General features: G+C 34.4%; 4 protein-coding genes across 10 annotated transcripts; 3 read left to right on the top strand and 1 right to left on the bottom strand.

Annotated features, from left to right (window-relative positions):
* The first annotated feature begins 710 nt into the window (after nucleotides 1–710).
* On the top strand, nucleotides 711–3,794 carry LOC111808226 (ribosomal RNA-processing protein 8-like). Its single transcript, XM_023694073.1, has 9 exons — nucleotides 711–1,002; nucleotides 1,101–1,162; nucleotides 1,418–1,469; nucleotides 1,860–1,974; nucleotides 2,114–2,208; nucleotides 2,872–2,978; nucleotides 3,070–3,184; nucleotides 3,257–3,301; nucleotides 3,394–3,794. Exons 1-9 carry the CDS (start codon nucleotides 814–816, stop codon nucleotides 3,463–3,465), a joined length of 852 nt encoding a protein of 283 aa, XP_023549841.1. The 5' UTR covers nucleotides 711–813; the 3' UTR covers nucleotides 3,466–3,794.
* Nucleotides 3,795–4,567: 773 nt separating this feature from the next.
* On the top strand, nucleotides 4,568–8,194 carry LOC111809391 (SUPPRESSOR OF GAMMA RESPONSE 1-like). Its single transcript, XM_023695843.1, has 6 exons — nucleotides 4,568–4,719; nucleotides 5,633–5,765; nucleotides 6,028–6,214; nucleotides 6,323–6,819; nucleotides 7,120–7,437; nucleotides 7,516–8,194. The coding sequence occupies exons 1-6, from the start codon at nucleotides 4,712–4,714 to the stop codon at nucleotides 7,567–7,569; spliced, it is 1,197 nt and encodes a 398-aa protein (XP_023551611.1). The 5' UTR covers nucleotides 4,568–4,711; the 3' UTR covers nucleotides 7,570–8,194.
* A 93-nt stretch (nucleotides 8,195–8,287) lies between these two features.
* On the bottom strand, nucleotides 8,288–10,479 carry LOC111809392. The gene is made up of 2 exons (XM_023695844.1): nucleotides 10,099–10,479; nucleotides 8,288–9,679 (listed from the first exon to the last, which is right to left on the bottom strand). The coding sequence occupies exons 1-2, from the start codon at nucleotides 10,147–10,149 to the stop codon at nucleotides 8,582–8,584; spliced, it is 1,149 nt and encodes a 382-aa protein (XP_023551612.1). The 5' UTR covers nucleotides 10,150–10,479; the 3' UTR covers nucleotides 8,288–8,581.
* Nucleotides 10,480–14,383: 3,904 nt separating this feature from the next.
* LOC111809466 (golgin candidate 6-like) lies at nucleotides 14,384–17,398 on the top strand. Of its 7 annotated transcripts, none has more exons than XR_002817235.1 (7): nucleotides 14,384–14,493; nucleotides 14,882–14,934; nucleotides 15,120–15,217; nucleotides 15,304–15,500; nucleotides 15,682–16,392; nucleotides 16,499–16,602; nucleotides 16,746–17,398. XR_002817235.1 is itself a non-coding variant. In XM_023695933.1 (6 exons), the coding sequence occupies exons 2-5, from the start codon at nucleotides 14,732–14,734 to the stop codon at nucleotides 15,399–15,401; spliced, it is 303 nt and encodes a 100-aa protein (XP_023551701.1). In that variant the 5' UTR covers nucleotides 14,384–14,493; nucleotides 14,604–14,731; the 3' UTR covers nucleotides 15,402–15,500; nucleotides 15,682–16,392. The 7 variants fall into 7 exon arrangements, 1 of the variants encoding a protein (XP_023551701.1); XR_002817236.1 differs by having other exon boundaries at nucleotides 15,090–15,217; XR_002817234.1 differs by lacking the exon at nucleotides 14,384–14,493 and having other exon boundaries at nucleotides 14,503–14,934; nucleotides 15,682–15,824; nucleotides 16,102–16,392.
* Nucleotides 17,399–17,460: the final 62 nt, after the last annotated feature.

Here is a 17,460-nt window from a genome sequence, read left to right as displayed (position 1 = left end):
TGAAATGTGAGGGTTTAAATGCTTTAATCTTAGTATTAGAATTTAAACCTCTAATCTCGAAAGAGAACATGTTAATTACGATAATATAATTTTTTCTTTTATCTTAAGAAACCAATTAGTCACCATAAATTATTACAAATTGACAATTAGGTTTAGTCTTTTCTATAAATAATGATTATGTGAGACGACAAATGTGTGACAAGGGTAACAAAAACTTAAATAACAAAAACTTAGAAACATTATGAAAGGTCGTCTAATCTATTTTTTGTCTTTTACTTTGTAATATATAATTTCAGTATTTTTTTTCCAAAATTAAAATTTGTTGTTTTTAAGATAAGATAAAATGTATTTTAATTCAGTACACTGTTTTTAAGAAAACATATATCAAAATAATATTTAAAACTATATTCCTTCTATTTGACATTTTTTTAAAAGGAATCAATTTATTAAATATAAAATTAAATTTTGAATTTGGTATATAATAGGTGGGTAAATTTAAAAGAAATTCGAATAATTCAATTAGACAAGGCTAAGCTTTTTGTAGTCGACCAGTTGTCCAATAACAATAAACTTTTCATTTATTTTTTATTTTAATTTTTTCTACTATATGATTAAATCGGGTCTGGTGAAATAAACCGAATGCAGTCGGTTTGATTCCCAAAAAAATCGAGTATAAAACCGAACCGAATCTTCCGGTCTATCTTGAGGCAGGTTTTGCTAAAATCCCAACTTCATTCTACATCGGCTCCTCTCTACATCGGCTCCTCACAACGCGAATTGATTCGTCAAGGTTTCTTCCCGCCAACAGCAACAATGGCGGACGAAGGCCGCGCAAACAAAAAGCGTAAGAGGGCGAAGCGTCGCCGGTCTGACAGAAATAAAGATTTTACCGATAGTATACCGGATGCTACTGAGACCAGTGGCCAAGACATCGTTGTTTCTACTTCTTCTGATGGCAAAAACTCTCGGAGGGCTTCTGGCTCGTCTAGTTTTCTCGATAAGGTAAGACTTCTTTCAGAATCTAACCTCGTTTTGATATCAATTTTTGCTTGGGAACTTTAAGGATTAATTGTATGCATTCTGGTTCGATGTTGATGCAGATGCGAGCTCGTTTATCAGGAGGGCATTTTAGGATGCTTAATGAGAAGTTGTATACCTGCACGTAATGATTTTTTCTTCGATTCTTTTATTTTTTACTGCCGGACTTGCGTGTTTCTATGTGTATGTACTAAATTTTGAGTCAGATTGCCTATATAATTGATATGTCACCTTGAATTTTTGTTGACTCGTTTGGCATTAAACTTTTAGTTTCCTATCAGTTCTTTTAAAGCTGAGTTCTTAGTCTTAAGTTTATTTCATTGTCATACCCCCATTATTTGAAGCCAATTGATCCTGTTTTTCGTCTTTTTTGATTTAGAGGGGAAGAGGCGCTTAATTATTTCAATGAAGATCAGGTTCTGTTTGATGTGGTAAGTTTTGTCTGTCTGTTTCTATTTCCTAAATGTAGATCATGTTACTGTTCTATGAATTATAGTACAAGTAAATTCTATGAATTATAATAGTAGCTGAGCTCAAAGATTTCCTTCTAGGATTTTTGTTGTATTGGCAATTGATAGGCTTTCTTTTCCTGAACTTTTGACTATTATGTTTATGGATGTTCGGTCATACCAGTTTAGGATTTGTAAAACATTTTAAACTAAATTTGAGGCTTACATCTCGTCTCTTTGAGAGGAAAAGCATCAAGGCCACCTTTTTCCTTTCTAAAACTTTGTCTATTTATTGATGGTTGAGGAAGTTTTAGGTGGTGAGTTTCATCTCGATGGCCTAGGACTAGCGTTAATTAACATTTTGATGGGTAGTATCATACAGGATACCAAGAGCAAATGTTGCATTGGCCTGAGCTGCCTGTGAATTTAATCACAAAATGGCTGAAAGAGCACGATCCCTCGTTTATTGTGGCTGATTTTGGCTGTGGTGAGTTTTTGGGAAAAAAAAAACTTCTGTTTTCCCTTCCTTTAACTAAATATTGATCAAGTATTTGAGCCTTTGTGGACACTCAGACTTGTTTCTTCATTTTTCTCTTATTTTTTTTCTCCTTCAAATTGAATTACAGGGGATGCACGCCTTTCAAAGAATGTGAAGAATAAAGTTTTCTCATTTGATCTGGTTTCCAAAGATCCCTCTGTTATTGCTTGTGATATGTCGAATGTACGCTTACTGTATTTGAACTTGATGTCGTAAAATGCATTGAGACATACAACTGCATTTCTTGCTTGAAAGTTAGCCATGTCGATAATATTTTCAACTTGCCAGAGATCTTGTCGCTTTCTTGTTAATTTTTGTTGATAAGCTAAGGCTCGTTTATTACGTCTTATTTGCTTAACGACTAGCAAGTTATTGAAAAGGTTTTACATCCTTTTTTTTTTCCTCCCCCAACATTTGGTGATTTAATGGTTAGTTTCAACCATGGAAGAATAAGTCATGGTGAATTGCTATTAGTGATTGGAGGGAAGGACATAAAGAGGATGATAACTTGTATAATACATTATTGTCAACAATCGAAGTCATACGAGGACTTGGATTGATTGGATGTATAATCTATTTTATTGCATAGTTGCATTTTTCGAATGATATTAGGTTTCGATATTGAGAAAATTGGAGGACTTGGATTGATTGGTTGGATATTTTATGTTTGATCTGTTTTTTGTTGCTATCATGTTTACTCAATAATCCCCCCTGTTGATATCATAGATATGTCCATAGGAGCATTACATTATACCCATCTCTTTCATTTGTTCGTTCACGAAATTTGTATTAGACCGTTGCCTGTCGAAACCTCTAAACACTGGTTAATGCTTATGCCTCTGGCAGACACCTCTCGACTCTTCATCTGTGGATGTTGCTGTCTTTTGCCTTTCACTTATGGGGGTCAATTATGCAAGTTACTTGGCAGAAGCACGAAGAGTACTCAAACCACGGTTTGTGGGCTACTTTTGGCTCTCTATTAGTGTCATAGCCTAATAACAGTTGCCCAACATTGTTGACTGAACTCTCTGTTTCTACATGCAGTGGATGGCTTTTAATATCAGAAGTCAAAAGCAGATTTGACCCAAGCAACGGAGGAGCCGACCCCAACGAGTTCGTAAGGGCTGTTTGTGAGCTAGGATTCGTCTCAGCGTTGAAGGTATATTAATTCTCTATTATTTAGCATTGTCGTTTCTTTCTTGCTGCTCATATATTAGTATATCATGTGCAGGACTTCTCAAACAAGATGTTTATTTTGTTATACTTCAAGAAAAAGGTTTGTAAATGCTCTGAGTAACTTAATTCTCACGTTGATATTGTATTTGTACTCGTTCACATCTGGGTTTTATCATTATTTTTGCTCTGTAGGATGAGAAAATTTCTAATGGGAAAGATATTGATTGGCCACAACTAAAACCTTGTCTGTACAAACGTCGCTGAGCATCAACTGTAGAGTTCGTGTTGTAGTTCTTATCGAAATTCATGTAACCTGAAATGTTGGCTTAGTTGAGCAATTACTGAAGTCCGAAGCTTTCTTGGGTGATTCATCTCTCCAAAGGGTGTCAGCTGAACACGATGAATGAATTGGTTTAGTTTGTTTCTGAATGGATCAATTAGATGTTAGGTTTTTGAAACAGAAGATCGAATAATTTCGATCAATTTTGTCGTTGGGTCGGTTTCGAAAGGATCGATGATTAGTTTGTGTTTTCTTGAGAGATTATTTTGGTTAAATTATAAGTTTAATGCTTGAAATTTGATGTTGGTGCTTATTTGTCGTTCCAAAACTAACATGTTACTAAACACTGTCGTTTCAATACCGAGTTCTTTATAGCAAACACTAAAATTTGAAAGGAAAAAAAAAGAAAAAAAAAAACGGATCACCCGCGTATAGGCGGGTATACTCACCACTATACTACAACGACTTGAATTTTTTGAATTCAAGTTATTTTAAAAGTTTAAATTACAAGTTTAATTATTGATTTTTTTAGATTTTGCTAAACTTTATAAACGATTGAAATATATATTTAAAATGTCTGATAGTTCTTTAAATTTAAAATTGTGGGTTAATAAAGTTACGCCAAATGTGGTTCAAATTCAATAAATTTATTAGACTTAAAATTGAATTATTATTATTATTATTATTTTATCCCATAGATATGTGTTTTTTACAAAAAAATAAAAAAATAAAAATAAAAATAATAATAATAATAATAAATAAATAAAAAAAAAGAGGAAGGTTAAAAATATATTTTAAAAAATATAGATGAAAACGTATCCAAAGACTGGAAGTGTTTATAGCTTGGGCCGCAAGTCTCCGTGTGGGAACCTGAAATTTACCAGACATCGCATTTACTCGGTTTTCGAAGCTAAAATCCTTCCACCAGACATCCCAGCTTCGGCTTCCACACCTCAGTCTCGGTCCCATCTTCCCTCAATTCTGGGACCCACAGCCATTGACTATGTTCCGAACCTATAGTCTGGAACACGAGCCTCCACCGAAGCAGGGGCCAAGTTTTCCCGCTCACATTGGGCACAGTTGGGACTTGGGGCTTCATTCCTCTGCCTCACACTCTTCACTAAAACTTGAGCGTAGTCGACAAAAGCCCCAAAAGCTCAAACGCGCTGAAGCTCCTTCTTCTTTTATCGCTATCTCTGATCGTCTTCTTGAGCTCAATTCTTGAAGAATATGGCGAGGTCAGTACTCTTTTCATCTAATTTCTTGGTTTTCTGTCGAGGATTCTTCGAGTTCTTACAATCCGAGATGGAGAAATGCGTCATTTCTTCGTTGATCGTCCGCTTTTGTTCTCCTCCTAGTTTGTATTTCTGGGTTGAATCAACTATTGTGCCAAGATTGTGGGTTTTGTATAATTTTTCTCAACATTTTTTTGTTAAAAGTTTAAGGCGATCTTCTGGTTTTGATCATGTATTAAGCTTCAACTGTCTTTCATGGTTAGAATGATGAGATTGAGAATGTCTGGAGTTTACTTCCTTGTGTGTACTCTGCAAATTTTGTACCCAAAATGTTGAATGGAGACGTTATCTCTCATTTATGTACCCAAATTGTTCTATTTCTAGTCAATTTGAGGCTTTGGTTGCATTCACAACCCCTAAATAGTTATTTGTAACACGGGTTTTCCCTTTCGGGCTTCCCCTCAAGGTTTCAAAACGCGTCTGCTAGGGAGAGGTTTCCAGAATGTCATCTAAGCATACTCTTGAGCATATCACTTTTAACTAAACCAACTCCACACTAGAGCACATCACTTGTTGATAAACTCATCCAAATATCACTATGACCATGTCATCGAAGCTCACCAACATGGCTAAATCTGGAGCAGACTTTGATATCACTTGTTAGGGACAACAAACAACTCGTCATATCTCCACTATGATATGGTATTGTTTACTGTAGGCATAAGCCCTCGTGGTTTTGTTTTTTGGATCATAAAAAAATGGTTCATCCTAATAGATATTATTCATGTGCACGTAGAAACCTTGTGAATGCTTGTACTTCTCTTTATGGTTGCTTACTTTTACAATCCAATACTTTTTATGTCCTTTTCTGATATCTAGTGACTGCATTTTAACTTTCAGTATCTCATTCTCACAGGTCTTGGATAATTGATAGCCGAACAATTGCAAGAAAAGTCAAAAACGTCACTCGATCGTCTTCACAAGTAATTAAAGATTGCGATGCGAAACGAGAATGTCCGAACTGTCACTTTATTATTGATAATACAGATGTAAGTTTGACCTCCACCCTGTGTTTTCATAACTGATATATGAATTAGAAGTTGATTGTTATATAGACAGTGAATTGTTCATTCATATTTTATAAAAATCTTGAACATTTTGATATGCACTTTAGTTATTGACTCACTTTCATTGTAATTTAGTGTGTAATTTGGCATCCTACCTTTTAGCTTGTGCTGTGCCTTGAATGTAAGGCATTGAATCATGAATGGCCTGGATCATGAATGCTTTTTTTATGCATGTTCTTTGCAGGTTTCTCCTGAATGGCCTGGATTGCCTGCTGGTGTTAAGTTTGATCCAAGTGATGAAGAGATAATGGATCACTTAGCAGCTAAATGCACCGTTGGAAACTTAAAGCCACATGCATTAATTGATGAATTCATCCCCACACTTGAAACAGATCAAGGAATTTGTTATACTCATCCAGAAAATCTCCCCGGTTCGGAATTCGTCTGTGTTCGTTTTTGTTCATTTCCTATGCTACCATCAATTTAAAAAGGCCCCAGTTGTTCTCTCATTCAGAATAATAACATCTTCAATTGTTCAGGTGTTTGTAAAGATGGAAATGATGTACATTTCTTTCATAAGACAAGCAATGCATACGCCACGGGTCAAAGGAAACGTCGCAAGATTGAAAGTGGACATGATTCAAGCCTCGAACATTTTCGCTGGCATAAGACAGGTAAGACTAAAGCTTTGATAGAAAAGGGTGTTCATAAGGGATGGAAGAAGATCTTCTCTTTGTATAGAAGTTCAAAGGGAGGCTTGAAACCCGAAAAGTCAAACTGGGTGATACATCAATATCATTTGGGAACTGAAGAAGATGAGAAGGAAGGAGAATACGTTTTGTCGAAGATTTCTCATCAGCAACCGAAGCAATGTATTAAGAGTGGTGATAATATGCTTATTGAGGATTTTGATGCTATGCTCCGTCATACGAGTCCTAGAACTCCCAAGTCGAATCCCCCGGTTCCACCTCGATCGGGAAAATCGTTTGTCTCCAATGCTGTTGCTGACAATAGTCTGCCTCTGTCATTTGCAAAGGTAGCTACTCTTTTACGTTAGTTTCATCGTCTATTTTGTGTCATTGCATGTTAGGAACCACGAACCTCTGCGATGGTATGATATTGTCCACTTTGATCATAAGCTCTCGTGGGTTTACTTTTGGTTTCCCCAAAAGGCCTCATATCAATGGAGACATATTCTTACTTATAAACTCATGATCATCCCCTTAATTAGCCGACGTGGGACTCCCTACCAACAATCCTCAACATTGCATTCTTTCCTCGACTCTATAAAGTAATCATCTGTCAAATTCACACTTAAATATGCTTTGTTGATTAGGGAGAAGAGTTGGCTCTAGAAATGTCTCGTGTTTCTTATCCGAGTATTTCATCGGAGAACAACCTGGGATACCATGCATGGTTGGCTGGAGAATCTCAGGATATAGATAATGTTGAATTACATTACTTGGAAGACAATTTATTGTGCAATGAAGTCCTGGATTCTTGTGCTGTTATGAGTAACAACCAACTAAATCAAATGCCTTTCTCGCTCTCTGGTAGCAACACGTGCCACGAGATTATGAACGACAACGTTCCATGTGGAATTGCAGACCTTGAGAACCTTGAATTAGATACTCCACCTGACTTTCATCTTTCTGTAAGTTCACCTCCCACTCTCCCCAGTTTCAAATGCTTTCCTTCGATCTATAACTCGGACTTTGATTGTTGCTTGTAGGACCTGCAGTTTGGTTCTCAAGAGAGCATTTTCGACTGGATCGACAGGATATGAAGTGAAGGTCGAAGCAAAATCTTACGAGAATGACGTGTTCAATCTGACTTTTCGGCCCGAATCTTCCTTGAATTCACCATCATTCATCGTAAAACTCTTTGAAGTCATTTCGCTTTCATTTATATGGGGATTGCCATGCCTTTTACCCCTTGAAAATTGATTAAACTTCGAAATTCACATGGCACATAACCTTATCTATGAGTTGTTTCTCAGTAAGGTCATTGGATCAAGAGCAATCGAGACCGACCCCATGATCGAGCTGGTTTTTGCTCAAATTTTGTGTTAAATGCACCACGAAGGTGCTTGAACTACTTATTTTGAGTGTCATTGATGATATGTGAGATGGGTGGCTGGGTGTAAAATGTGAAAACTGATATACTATTTGGTATGGAATGTAAAAAGTATTCTATGTGGTAACTGAAATGAATCTTATTCTATGTAGTAGCTCGATATCGATCAAGGTACACATCGGTTCACTATTATCTAATATGCATATTGTGCCATCGTTTTTGTTACTAATATTAGCTATCAGTACTCTCGAGAATCACAAATCTAACTCTCCTTGATCATTGGACTCAAAAGATAATTTCAAACCTCAGTTATCCATAGGAAACCTTCTGACTCGAACTGGATTGAGAATGATAGTTCGAACCGTTTGAACGATTGAATAAAAGTATGTATTTCCAGAAGTCAGACACCAAATTCAGGAGGAGAAGACTGATATCTAAGACTATTAACTTTTCTTTTCATTGACAGAAAAAGTATTGAGAAAAGAATAAATGAGTATTAGACAATGTTCTAAGATCAATACAGAGAGATGGTGGAAATTACAGTGTTACCTAAGCATTACCCATAAGAGAAGCTTGGGAAATGTGATGCCACTTTGAAGAAACATGGTGGTTTTACAGACAGTTTCCTCAGCTGCAACAATGTGGAGTCCATCAGATTCCAGAATAGGTATCTCTTTATGTTCATCATTTGTGTAGCCATTTCTTTCTTGTTCCTTCATAATTTAGCCACTTTCTCTCTTGCAGTTGCCTGGTAACAAGTATTTGTACTTCTCAGCATTGTTTAGCAGGAATGCTGGGAGATGAACGGCCGAGTAAGACTGCGGGATCGGTCCCATCTTCCCGATCATTTCCCGAAACGTGTACTCTTCGGGAAGCATGTCGAATAGGTCTGCTCCTTTGCAAATTATGTCCTGAATTCTGTCGGGGTTTAAGTAATGAGAAAACCTGACTCTGTCGTAATGGCTGTATGCTTTCATCTTGAATATGAACTCACTGATATGACGGAAGCAAAAGCTACAATGCCACCCCGAATCCGATAAGACTTCATCGGATTGACGATAATGAGCGTACCGTGTTTTACCATGCTTGTACTGATGGACAGAAGCTCTCCAGCTGTTCTCATCTTCATAAAACTCAAAGGAGTATAAGTAGTTCTTTAGCCGTAGATGGAGTATGGGCGGAATATTGTCGCACCACCTCAAGAGGTTTATCGTGTGAGCGCTCGGGATCTCGTCGACATCAGACATGATCAACAAGTCATCATCTTTTATCCCTGATATCCTAATTAGCTGATCCAAAGTCAATCTTTGATATGCCTCTTCAACAAATGGATTCTCTCCTTTCTTAAACCTTCCCCCTACCATACCATAATTCAACCGCGACTCGACAAAGCTAAACTGTTCCCGGTTGTTTGCAAATACCAATGGCTTCGTCCGACCAGTGAACGTCGAGTTCGACTCGAGAAGCACAAACTGACTCACATAAGGATACAGTTCCTTCCATCTGATAGTTAGGATGTCGACTTCGTTACTAAACAGAACAGCATCGAAAACTCGTCGAGGCAATTCACGCATCGTCCAACCATGAAGCTTGCAGAGAGACTCCATGGATACATTTTCATGATAGTAATGAGGGATTTCATGAAATGGCTTTGGAGGAGACTCCCATAAAGGTCTAAGGAAATAAGAGACCTTCTGGCCATGAAGATATATGAACAATATCAAGAGTGGAACAGCCACAAAGAAAGAAATTAGTATCTTCAAATTCCACCCTCGAAGAATACATCGTAATCTAGACAAACCAAAAGCCCCACGAGGCCCCTGCCACAAACAAAAACAACGAACATTGAAGAACACAATCAGCAATCAAACGACATTTCCAGATGCAAAAACAAGTGAAAAACGATAAATGGGGACGACAAGACGTTAAATGAGCTGAAATTTGCACACCCAGAAAAGGAAATTTAGCTATAAATGGAAACGAACAACAAATTTGATTGAATTCCAAATCAATGCACACTTCAAATCAAACCATTCTACTCATAAACAGAACAAAAACGAAGAAGTCCATCATTAATGGGCATTTCCAAAGGAATCAAAGACAAGTTCAACCAAAAGGGTTAAGAAAAATGAAGAACAACACACAAGTTCTTAACTCAAAAAGTCCAGAAAACAGATTCGGAAAACAAGATAAAGAAGCAATCGAACAAGAGAAACAGAGAGGATTCAAAGCAACAGACCTGGGCGCAAACACCATCAGTCCTTTTAGAGCTGTAATACCCATCAAACATTATGAACAAAATACAGACAAATCTCAGAAAATGCCGGATAAATCCTCAAATGCTCTCTCAAAACTCCGCAAAATCAGATCCTAGAAACTCCGACAAACAAATCCCCACAAAAGGAGCGAAGCAAACTAAAATTTGGAAGAGATATTCCAGCGGTGTGGGTACAAAATGTGAAATGAACTCAGTTTAAACGCTCTGTTTCAATCGACATAGCGCAAATACTAGCCGTTTGTGTTCTTATTGATGGCTTTCATGAACAGCTCTCAATTCCAGAATTCCGGCGTTCGAGAGAGAGAGCTCATCGGAGAGATGACTGAGAAGAATACAGAAATGGTGCTTACTGCTTAACCTCAAATATTTCTTTATTTATATATTTTTTTTTTATCCCCTGAATTTCCCTTCACCAAATAATCCCAAAAATTTAGAAAACTTTCAACGAAAGGGAATATATCGTGTGCGCTCACACTCACACTATAATCCATCTCGATCTATTTCTGATCGTTGGATTGAAATCCAGATGCTGATCCAACGGACAGCCAGCTTAAGGTATGCTCCTTGATCAATAATAGTTTAGTCAACTTATACATGGACTTGTGGTTAAATTCGAAATTCCCGCCTGTCATGTTAGTAATTTAAATCAATAATAAAAATATATGTCGGTAAATTCATGATCAATTACAAATTTACATGTCTTCCCAAATTAAAATTAAAATTAATGAACAATTAGCCAATCGAATAACGCCACCTGTCTTAAAATATTAATTATCCAATTAGAGCCCATCATACTTAAAGCTCGTATGAGGTCAATTAAAACTCTATAAAAAAAGCAAGGTCGCCTTCATTTGATAGATCGGTCAACGAATTTAAGGATTGGTCGTCTAAAAAAAATTAAGAAATTTAATTACCGTTCATTCAAGAAGATCAACATGCCTTCTCAAATGTCGATCGTCTGATCAACATGTCAAAGGATGATCCATTAAGAAGCGTTTTGAATTCAAATAAAAATATAAATAATTTCATGTTATAATGTTATTAAATTTAATATAGAGTCTACGAATTTAAATATTCAATGTTAGCTTAAATAATATTTCACGTCAATTCAATTTTATATACGAAATTCGCGCCTGTTGTGTTAATAATAAAAATATATGTCGATAAATTCTAAGATCAATTACAAATTTACCTGTCTTTCCAAATTAAATTAAAATAAATGAAAAATTAGTCAATCAATGTCAAATGGATAAAAAAAATATTAATTATCCGATTAGAGCGGATCGTACTTAAAGTTCGTACAAGGTCACCTTCATTTAATAGATCGGTCAATAAGTACAAGGATTGGTCGTCTAAAAAATAATAAAATTTAATTACCATTCATCCAAGAAGATCAATATGTCTTCCGGAAGGTCGATCATCTAATCAACATGTCAAATGACGATCCATTAAAAAGCGTTTTAAATCTAAAAAAAATATAAATAACTTCGTGATAAGATGTTATTAAATTTAATATAAAATATAAAAATTTAAATATTCGATATTTGCTTAAATAATACTATATACTAAATTTGTTTAAGAGTAAGCCAAAAATCAAAACGAAATAAAATGAAATTAGAGGGTATAGTTTATTTAAATAATTTGAAGAGAAATGAAAGTTCGGTAAAATGCCAGATGGATTCGGTTGACGTAGGATTGCCACGTGTAAGAACGGTAACCCAGAGAAGTTGGGTTCGCTTGGTCTTCTTTGACAGCTAACTCCACATGGCTTGAGAAAGTTGGATTGAGGAATCTAAGTACTCCTCGTTTGACTTCTTCTTCGCCTTTTCTTCTCACATTTCTCATATTTAAATTTAATATATAATAATTAATATGATATTTTAAATACTATAAGACTTATCCTAAGTATAACCTAACTAACAAACGATTATATATATATATATATTTCTATAAATTTCAAACTAACTTTATATTGCTGTCCACGTCATTATAGGATAAACCAGCAATTTTAAAATAACAAAAAAATTAAAATTTTGAAAATTTTACTAACGTTTTTTTTTTTATTAATTAAAATAAGAATATCATTTAAAATATTATTTTCCTATTGAAAAAATAAATAAATTAATAGAACCAACGAGAATAAATTCTCTATTTATTATAAATAATAGAAAATAAATTCTCGTAGAATTGAACATTAAAATAATCACATGAGAGTCATTTTCTATATTAATTGGATAATAGAATGTCTCGTTTAATAGTCAAAATAACGAACATACAAACTATCAGAGTCGTTTTCTCAATTAAATGGGACCATAAACAAAAAATTTCTACGCCATCAAAGTTTGAATTGTATACCTCTCGATATATAAATTTTAGAAAGTATTTTTTAAATTAATTAATTTATACTAAAGTATTTGGTTACTCGTTTTAAAAAGTATTATATTTTATAATTATTTTAATAAGAGAAGCTGTCAATTAACAAATTTCCTTATCAAGAAAATAAAAGGAGATAAGTACAAAGAAATAATTGAGATGGAAATTAGTTTGGAATTGGATCATAAATGGAGTGAAGGGGATTTGAAAATGAAATTTTAAATGGTCGGTAAAGATTCCATCTTCCATATCTACGGTCATACGAATTTTAGAATTTTTAATATTTATAATTGCATAATAAAATAAAGAAAAGTGATGAGTGAATAAATAATAATATCGACTTTAAGTGGATTTAATATATCCATTAATTTTTAATCAGAAAATTATAATTTTAAATTTAATAAATATATTCCTTATATATATATATATTTAATAAATAAATAATAATATCGACTTTAGATTCAGTTCACTTTTTTTTTTTATTTTTTATAATAAACAAGTATTTAGATATTGCCAAATATTAAATGATAAATAATTCTTAATAATATACTAATTAGTTGAATTATATTTAAATTGATGATTGATTTATGAATTTTGGATGCAAAAATAAAAAATAACCTAACAGAAAAATTTGCTATATTTACGATTTATATTGTCAGTCTCAAGAAAAAATAGATTGGTCAAACAAAAACAAGACGCAATGCGTTCCATTTGCTCTTAATTATTAGGTTGGGGTTATCCTATCTTTAGAGGCTGCACCAAGTTGTTATTTCTCTTGCGTAACCGATTTTAGATCAAAATGTATACCTTAATACCTGTGATGACGATTTCAACAACTAGCTCGAATGAAGTTCAAGCTTTGATTCGTGTTTGCTAATTCTTGGACTAATACGAAAAAGTTCACTGTTCCCGACAATTATAATTTCAGTTACAACAACAAGACTATAGTTCAATTGATGAATAAATGAAGTTTAAAAATATTTTACTTATAATTATTTATTTTAATAATAGAAACTTAAATTTCCTTATCGAAAAGACTATTCAAACAAACATAGTAATCAATATAATACGTCAAAAAAGAACCATTCCAAAGAAGAAGAAAAAAGAGGGAAACGAGTTTGGAATTGGATCCCAAGTGGAGTGAATACGATTTGAGAGGGAAATTGGGATAATCCTCAAAAGATTCCGCTTTTCGTGTCTAAAAAAATGTGAACTTTGGAATTTTTGGTATCTACAGTTGCGTGACGAAGACGAATAAAAATAACAAGTGGATAGATAAGAATATACGTAACTAATCATCTACTCATATTTATTCAGATATATATTTTTTATTTTATATAATATTTGTTTATGGAATATCATCATAAATAAAAAAAATTGTTTTTATAAATAATATACAATAGGCACTTGAAATTAATTAATAATATCTTATCTATTATTAAAAGCACGTCGTGGGTGTTTCTTTTTAAAATATTTGTTATATTTCTTAATTAACATTAATTATTCATATAAATTTTAGTAATCAAATTTTGATGAATTTATATTATTGATAGAGAGAATAAATATTCAAATTTTATTATAAGTTTTAAAATTTAAAATGTAGTTATCGAAATCGAGAAGAAATAAAAATAAAAATAATTCTTTAAAACCGTTTTAACGACAAAAACAAAACAAGAAAAAAAAAAAAAAAAAAAAAAAAAAAAAAAAAAAAAAAAAAAAANAAAACCTTATTGTTTTATATGGGCCGCGAGTGTTTTATCTGGAGGCCCAAAGGTTCAATCACGGGGCTGAGTTATTGGGCCTTGGGCTTGTCTTCCCCACAGAATATATATTAAAAAAATAAAAGGAAAAAGACAAACCAAAAGTAGGAGGTCCGAATTTCCGTTTTGGGCAAGTGCTCGTGAAAGAAAGCACGATACACTCCATCGCTGTCAACCGAAGATCGTCGGACGCCGAGATTAGCCGCTCTGTTTCGAACTTCAGGTTCGTTCCTGTTTTTTTGTTTTCTAATCGGAATTCTATTTCATTTTGGACGGCCATTTATGTATTCAATTCTGTGTAACACTGCGTTTGAGATGGAATTTCATTTATAGGATTTTTTAGCGATTGGATTGGAGCTCTTACTATTAGAGATTGCGTGTAAACATTTCCAACGCTTGGATTGTGTTCGGAGTGATTGCGTTGGCTTCTTTTTATGGATTTTTGATATTCTTACTCGATTATGGATTTGGTCTCTGGTTACAAGGTGATCTCTCTCACTTCTCTGCATCCGAAGTTTCATGGATTATGATGTTTAGGACAGTAATTGGTGCTTGTTTGTAGTTTTTTATACGATCTTTAGTATTGTGTTTTATCTGTGAGCTTTGTGCAGGGCGTGGTTGGGCTTGATTTCGGCAATGAGAATTCTGCATCCAATAAAGATAGGTAAGTAGATGTTGAATACTCGTAAACACGAAGATGGATAAACCGCATGGCATACGCTTGCTCATCTGCCTTTTCTCATTCAGAATTTTTTTAATAGTTACGTTTACTGATTCTTTTTTTTATATTTTTTGGTTAATTGTGAACCGTTTCCATAGCTACGTTGAACGTCTATTGGATCGCATTAGCAATGGTCAGCTTGCAGAGGACAGGAGAGCTGCTATGGTGGAGCTTCAGTCTGTTGTAGCAGAAAATCGTTCTGCCCAACTACCTTTTGGTGCAATGGGTATGTGCTTTACTTGTTATCTAACTATAGTTATATGGATTGTCTTAAATTTATAAATAAAGAATATACTTGACATGTTTTTGCAGGATTTCCTGTGCTTATGAGTGTTTTAAAGGAGGAACGAGATGATGTTGAAATGGTTGCAGTTTATCTGTTCTTTGCTTCCCCTTTATTGAGAAATTAAATCTTGCTTTAGGACTTCTAGTTGTGCTTTCATTCTGAACAAAGTACATGTTATTGCCATTTCAAGAAGTATTGGAACAACTAAAGATAATATTACATGGTAAGTCTAGGTTATTTGATATTTCTATGCGGCGAAATCTTTAGTTGATAGTATTATACATTATTAGTTTACTTAATTGCTTCTGTTCTAGTTCAATTTGACCATCTGTGGGAAGTCATTCTTTGCTGTTCTTCTTTACTGAGTTCCTTTTTTGTATTTATTCTCCATTACTTGACTTCAGGTTCTAGGGGCCCTTGAATCTCTTGTAAGTGCATTGACTCCTCTCGATCATGCAAATGGGTCCAGGGATGAAGTTCAAATCTGATGAACTCTGATTTGGTTGCAAGGGAATCAGACAGCATATCTCTTCTTTTAAGTCTTTTGGTCAGTAATTCCCCACATTTACTTACATTTTCAATATCTATAGGTTTGGGTATGCATTTGTGCAACTCAGTATCATATCTGATCACTTTTCTCCTCCCTTCTTTGGGTTTCTTTCTGTGCTTTTGCAGTCAGAAGAGGATTTTTTTATGTTAGATATTATGCTCTTCAACTGTTGACAGCTCTTCTTTCAAATTCTCCCACGAGTTATATTTATTTTGCGACTCTTTCTGTACTTTTTACTATTCTCATTACTTGAATTGCTGATTTTCCTCTTAAGATTGGAGGAAGCAATTCTCAGCATTCCTCGCGTTATAACTCGACTTATGGACATGCTTATGGACCGTGAGGTATACTTTGGCTAACTAATATAGATAAGAACAGAAAAATTATAACACGGGACTCGCTGATCTCTGAGCATCCCAAAAATATTGATGCTATTGCATGCAAACTCCTTGGAGACAATGTGCTGCAAGAGCCTGCCCTGAATTCAATTCTTAGGATCACTTTGCGGACATCAAGTACCCAAGAATACTTCGCAGTTGATTATGTTTTCAATTGATTTTGTGAGGTTATTATGCTTCAACTTCCTACATTTTTCTTTATAAAACATATTAATATTTAAATTTCAAATTTCAATTGTGTTATTACTCTTTTTAACACATTTTCTGAATCAGAAAAATTCTGATGGGCAAACAATGTTGGCATCCACTTTAATTCCTCAACCATAGTCCATGATCCATGCACCACTTGAGGAGGATGTGAACATGTCATTCGGAAGGTTTATTCACAAATCCTTCGTACATTGTTCTTTTGGTGCTTTATTAAATGCACTTTTTCTCTGGCTACTAATGTAGAAGATTAGTTGGAACTCCATAAACTTCTAGTTTAATTATCTTAGATGACAAATTCTACTTCTTGCAGCATGCTCTTACATAGTCTTACTTTGAGCGAAAACTAGGGGGTTCTAGAGGTAACGTATATTATAATGTCGAAGGAATGTTGAAATATATGATATGGCACGAGTGCTGCATCACAAAGTATCAGTAGTTCTTGGATGTCCCCGAAGGTTTATTCACAAGTATCCTGAGTTCAATAATGACAACAAGAGCTGCCAGTGTTCTTACTCGTGTGATTAAGAACAACAATCAGTGCAACTATGCCATCCTTTGGAGATCCTGAACCTCTGATGCATCGAATGGTGAAGTATTTGGCTGTTGCCTCTTCTATGAAAAACAGAAATGGGAAGTTCCGACAAGGTCTACGGCTGCTAGTATGGCTGAATTAAGGCAGAAGCAAGGGAAGAAGATCTGAAGGAGAGTGAGACTGAAGTGAATGACTTGCATGTGTGCCTCGTGCAAGAACAAAGCAAGGCTATTGGAGTTCGGAGAGGATGTTGATAAACTTCTTGAAGGAATCGGAGATGGCCTCGGGCTGCCTAACGACGACGAAGATGACGGAGATGAAACCTGATATGCTGTATGTGATGCTCCTGTGCCTTAACAGATTGTATATTATCAAGTTTATAACAATTTAATCTATTAACTTTTAATAAATAATAGTTTGATTTTTTTTTTTTTTCATATTTTATAAATTGTAATGATTTAGTTTCTATAATGAAAAATTTAATAAAATTTCT

The sequence above is a fragment of the Cucurbita pepo genome, chromosome LG13, assembly GCF_002806865.2.
Source record: "Cucurbita pepo subsp. pepo cultivar mu-cu-16 chromosome LG13, ASM280686v2, whole genome shotgun sequence".
In the NCBI taxonomy this organism is placed as follows: domain Eukaryota; kingdom Viridiplantae; phylum Streptophyta; class Magnoliopsida; order Cucurbitales; family Cucurbitaceae; genus Cucurbita; species Cucurbita pepo.
This window is presented reverse-complemented; position numbering and strand designations above follow the sequence as displayed.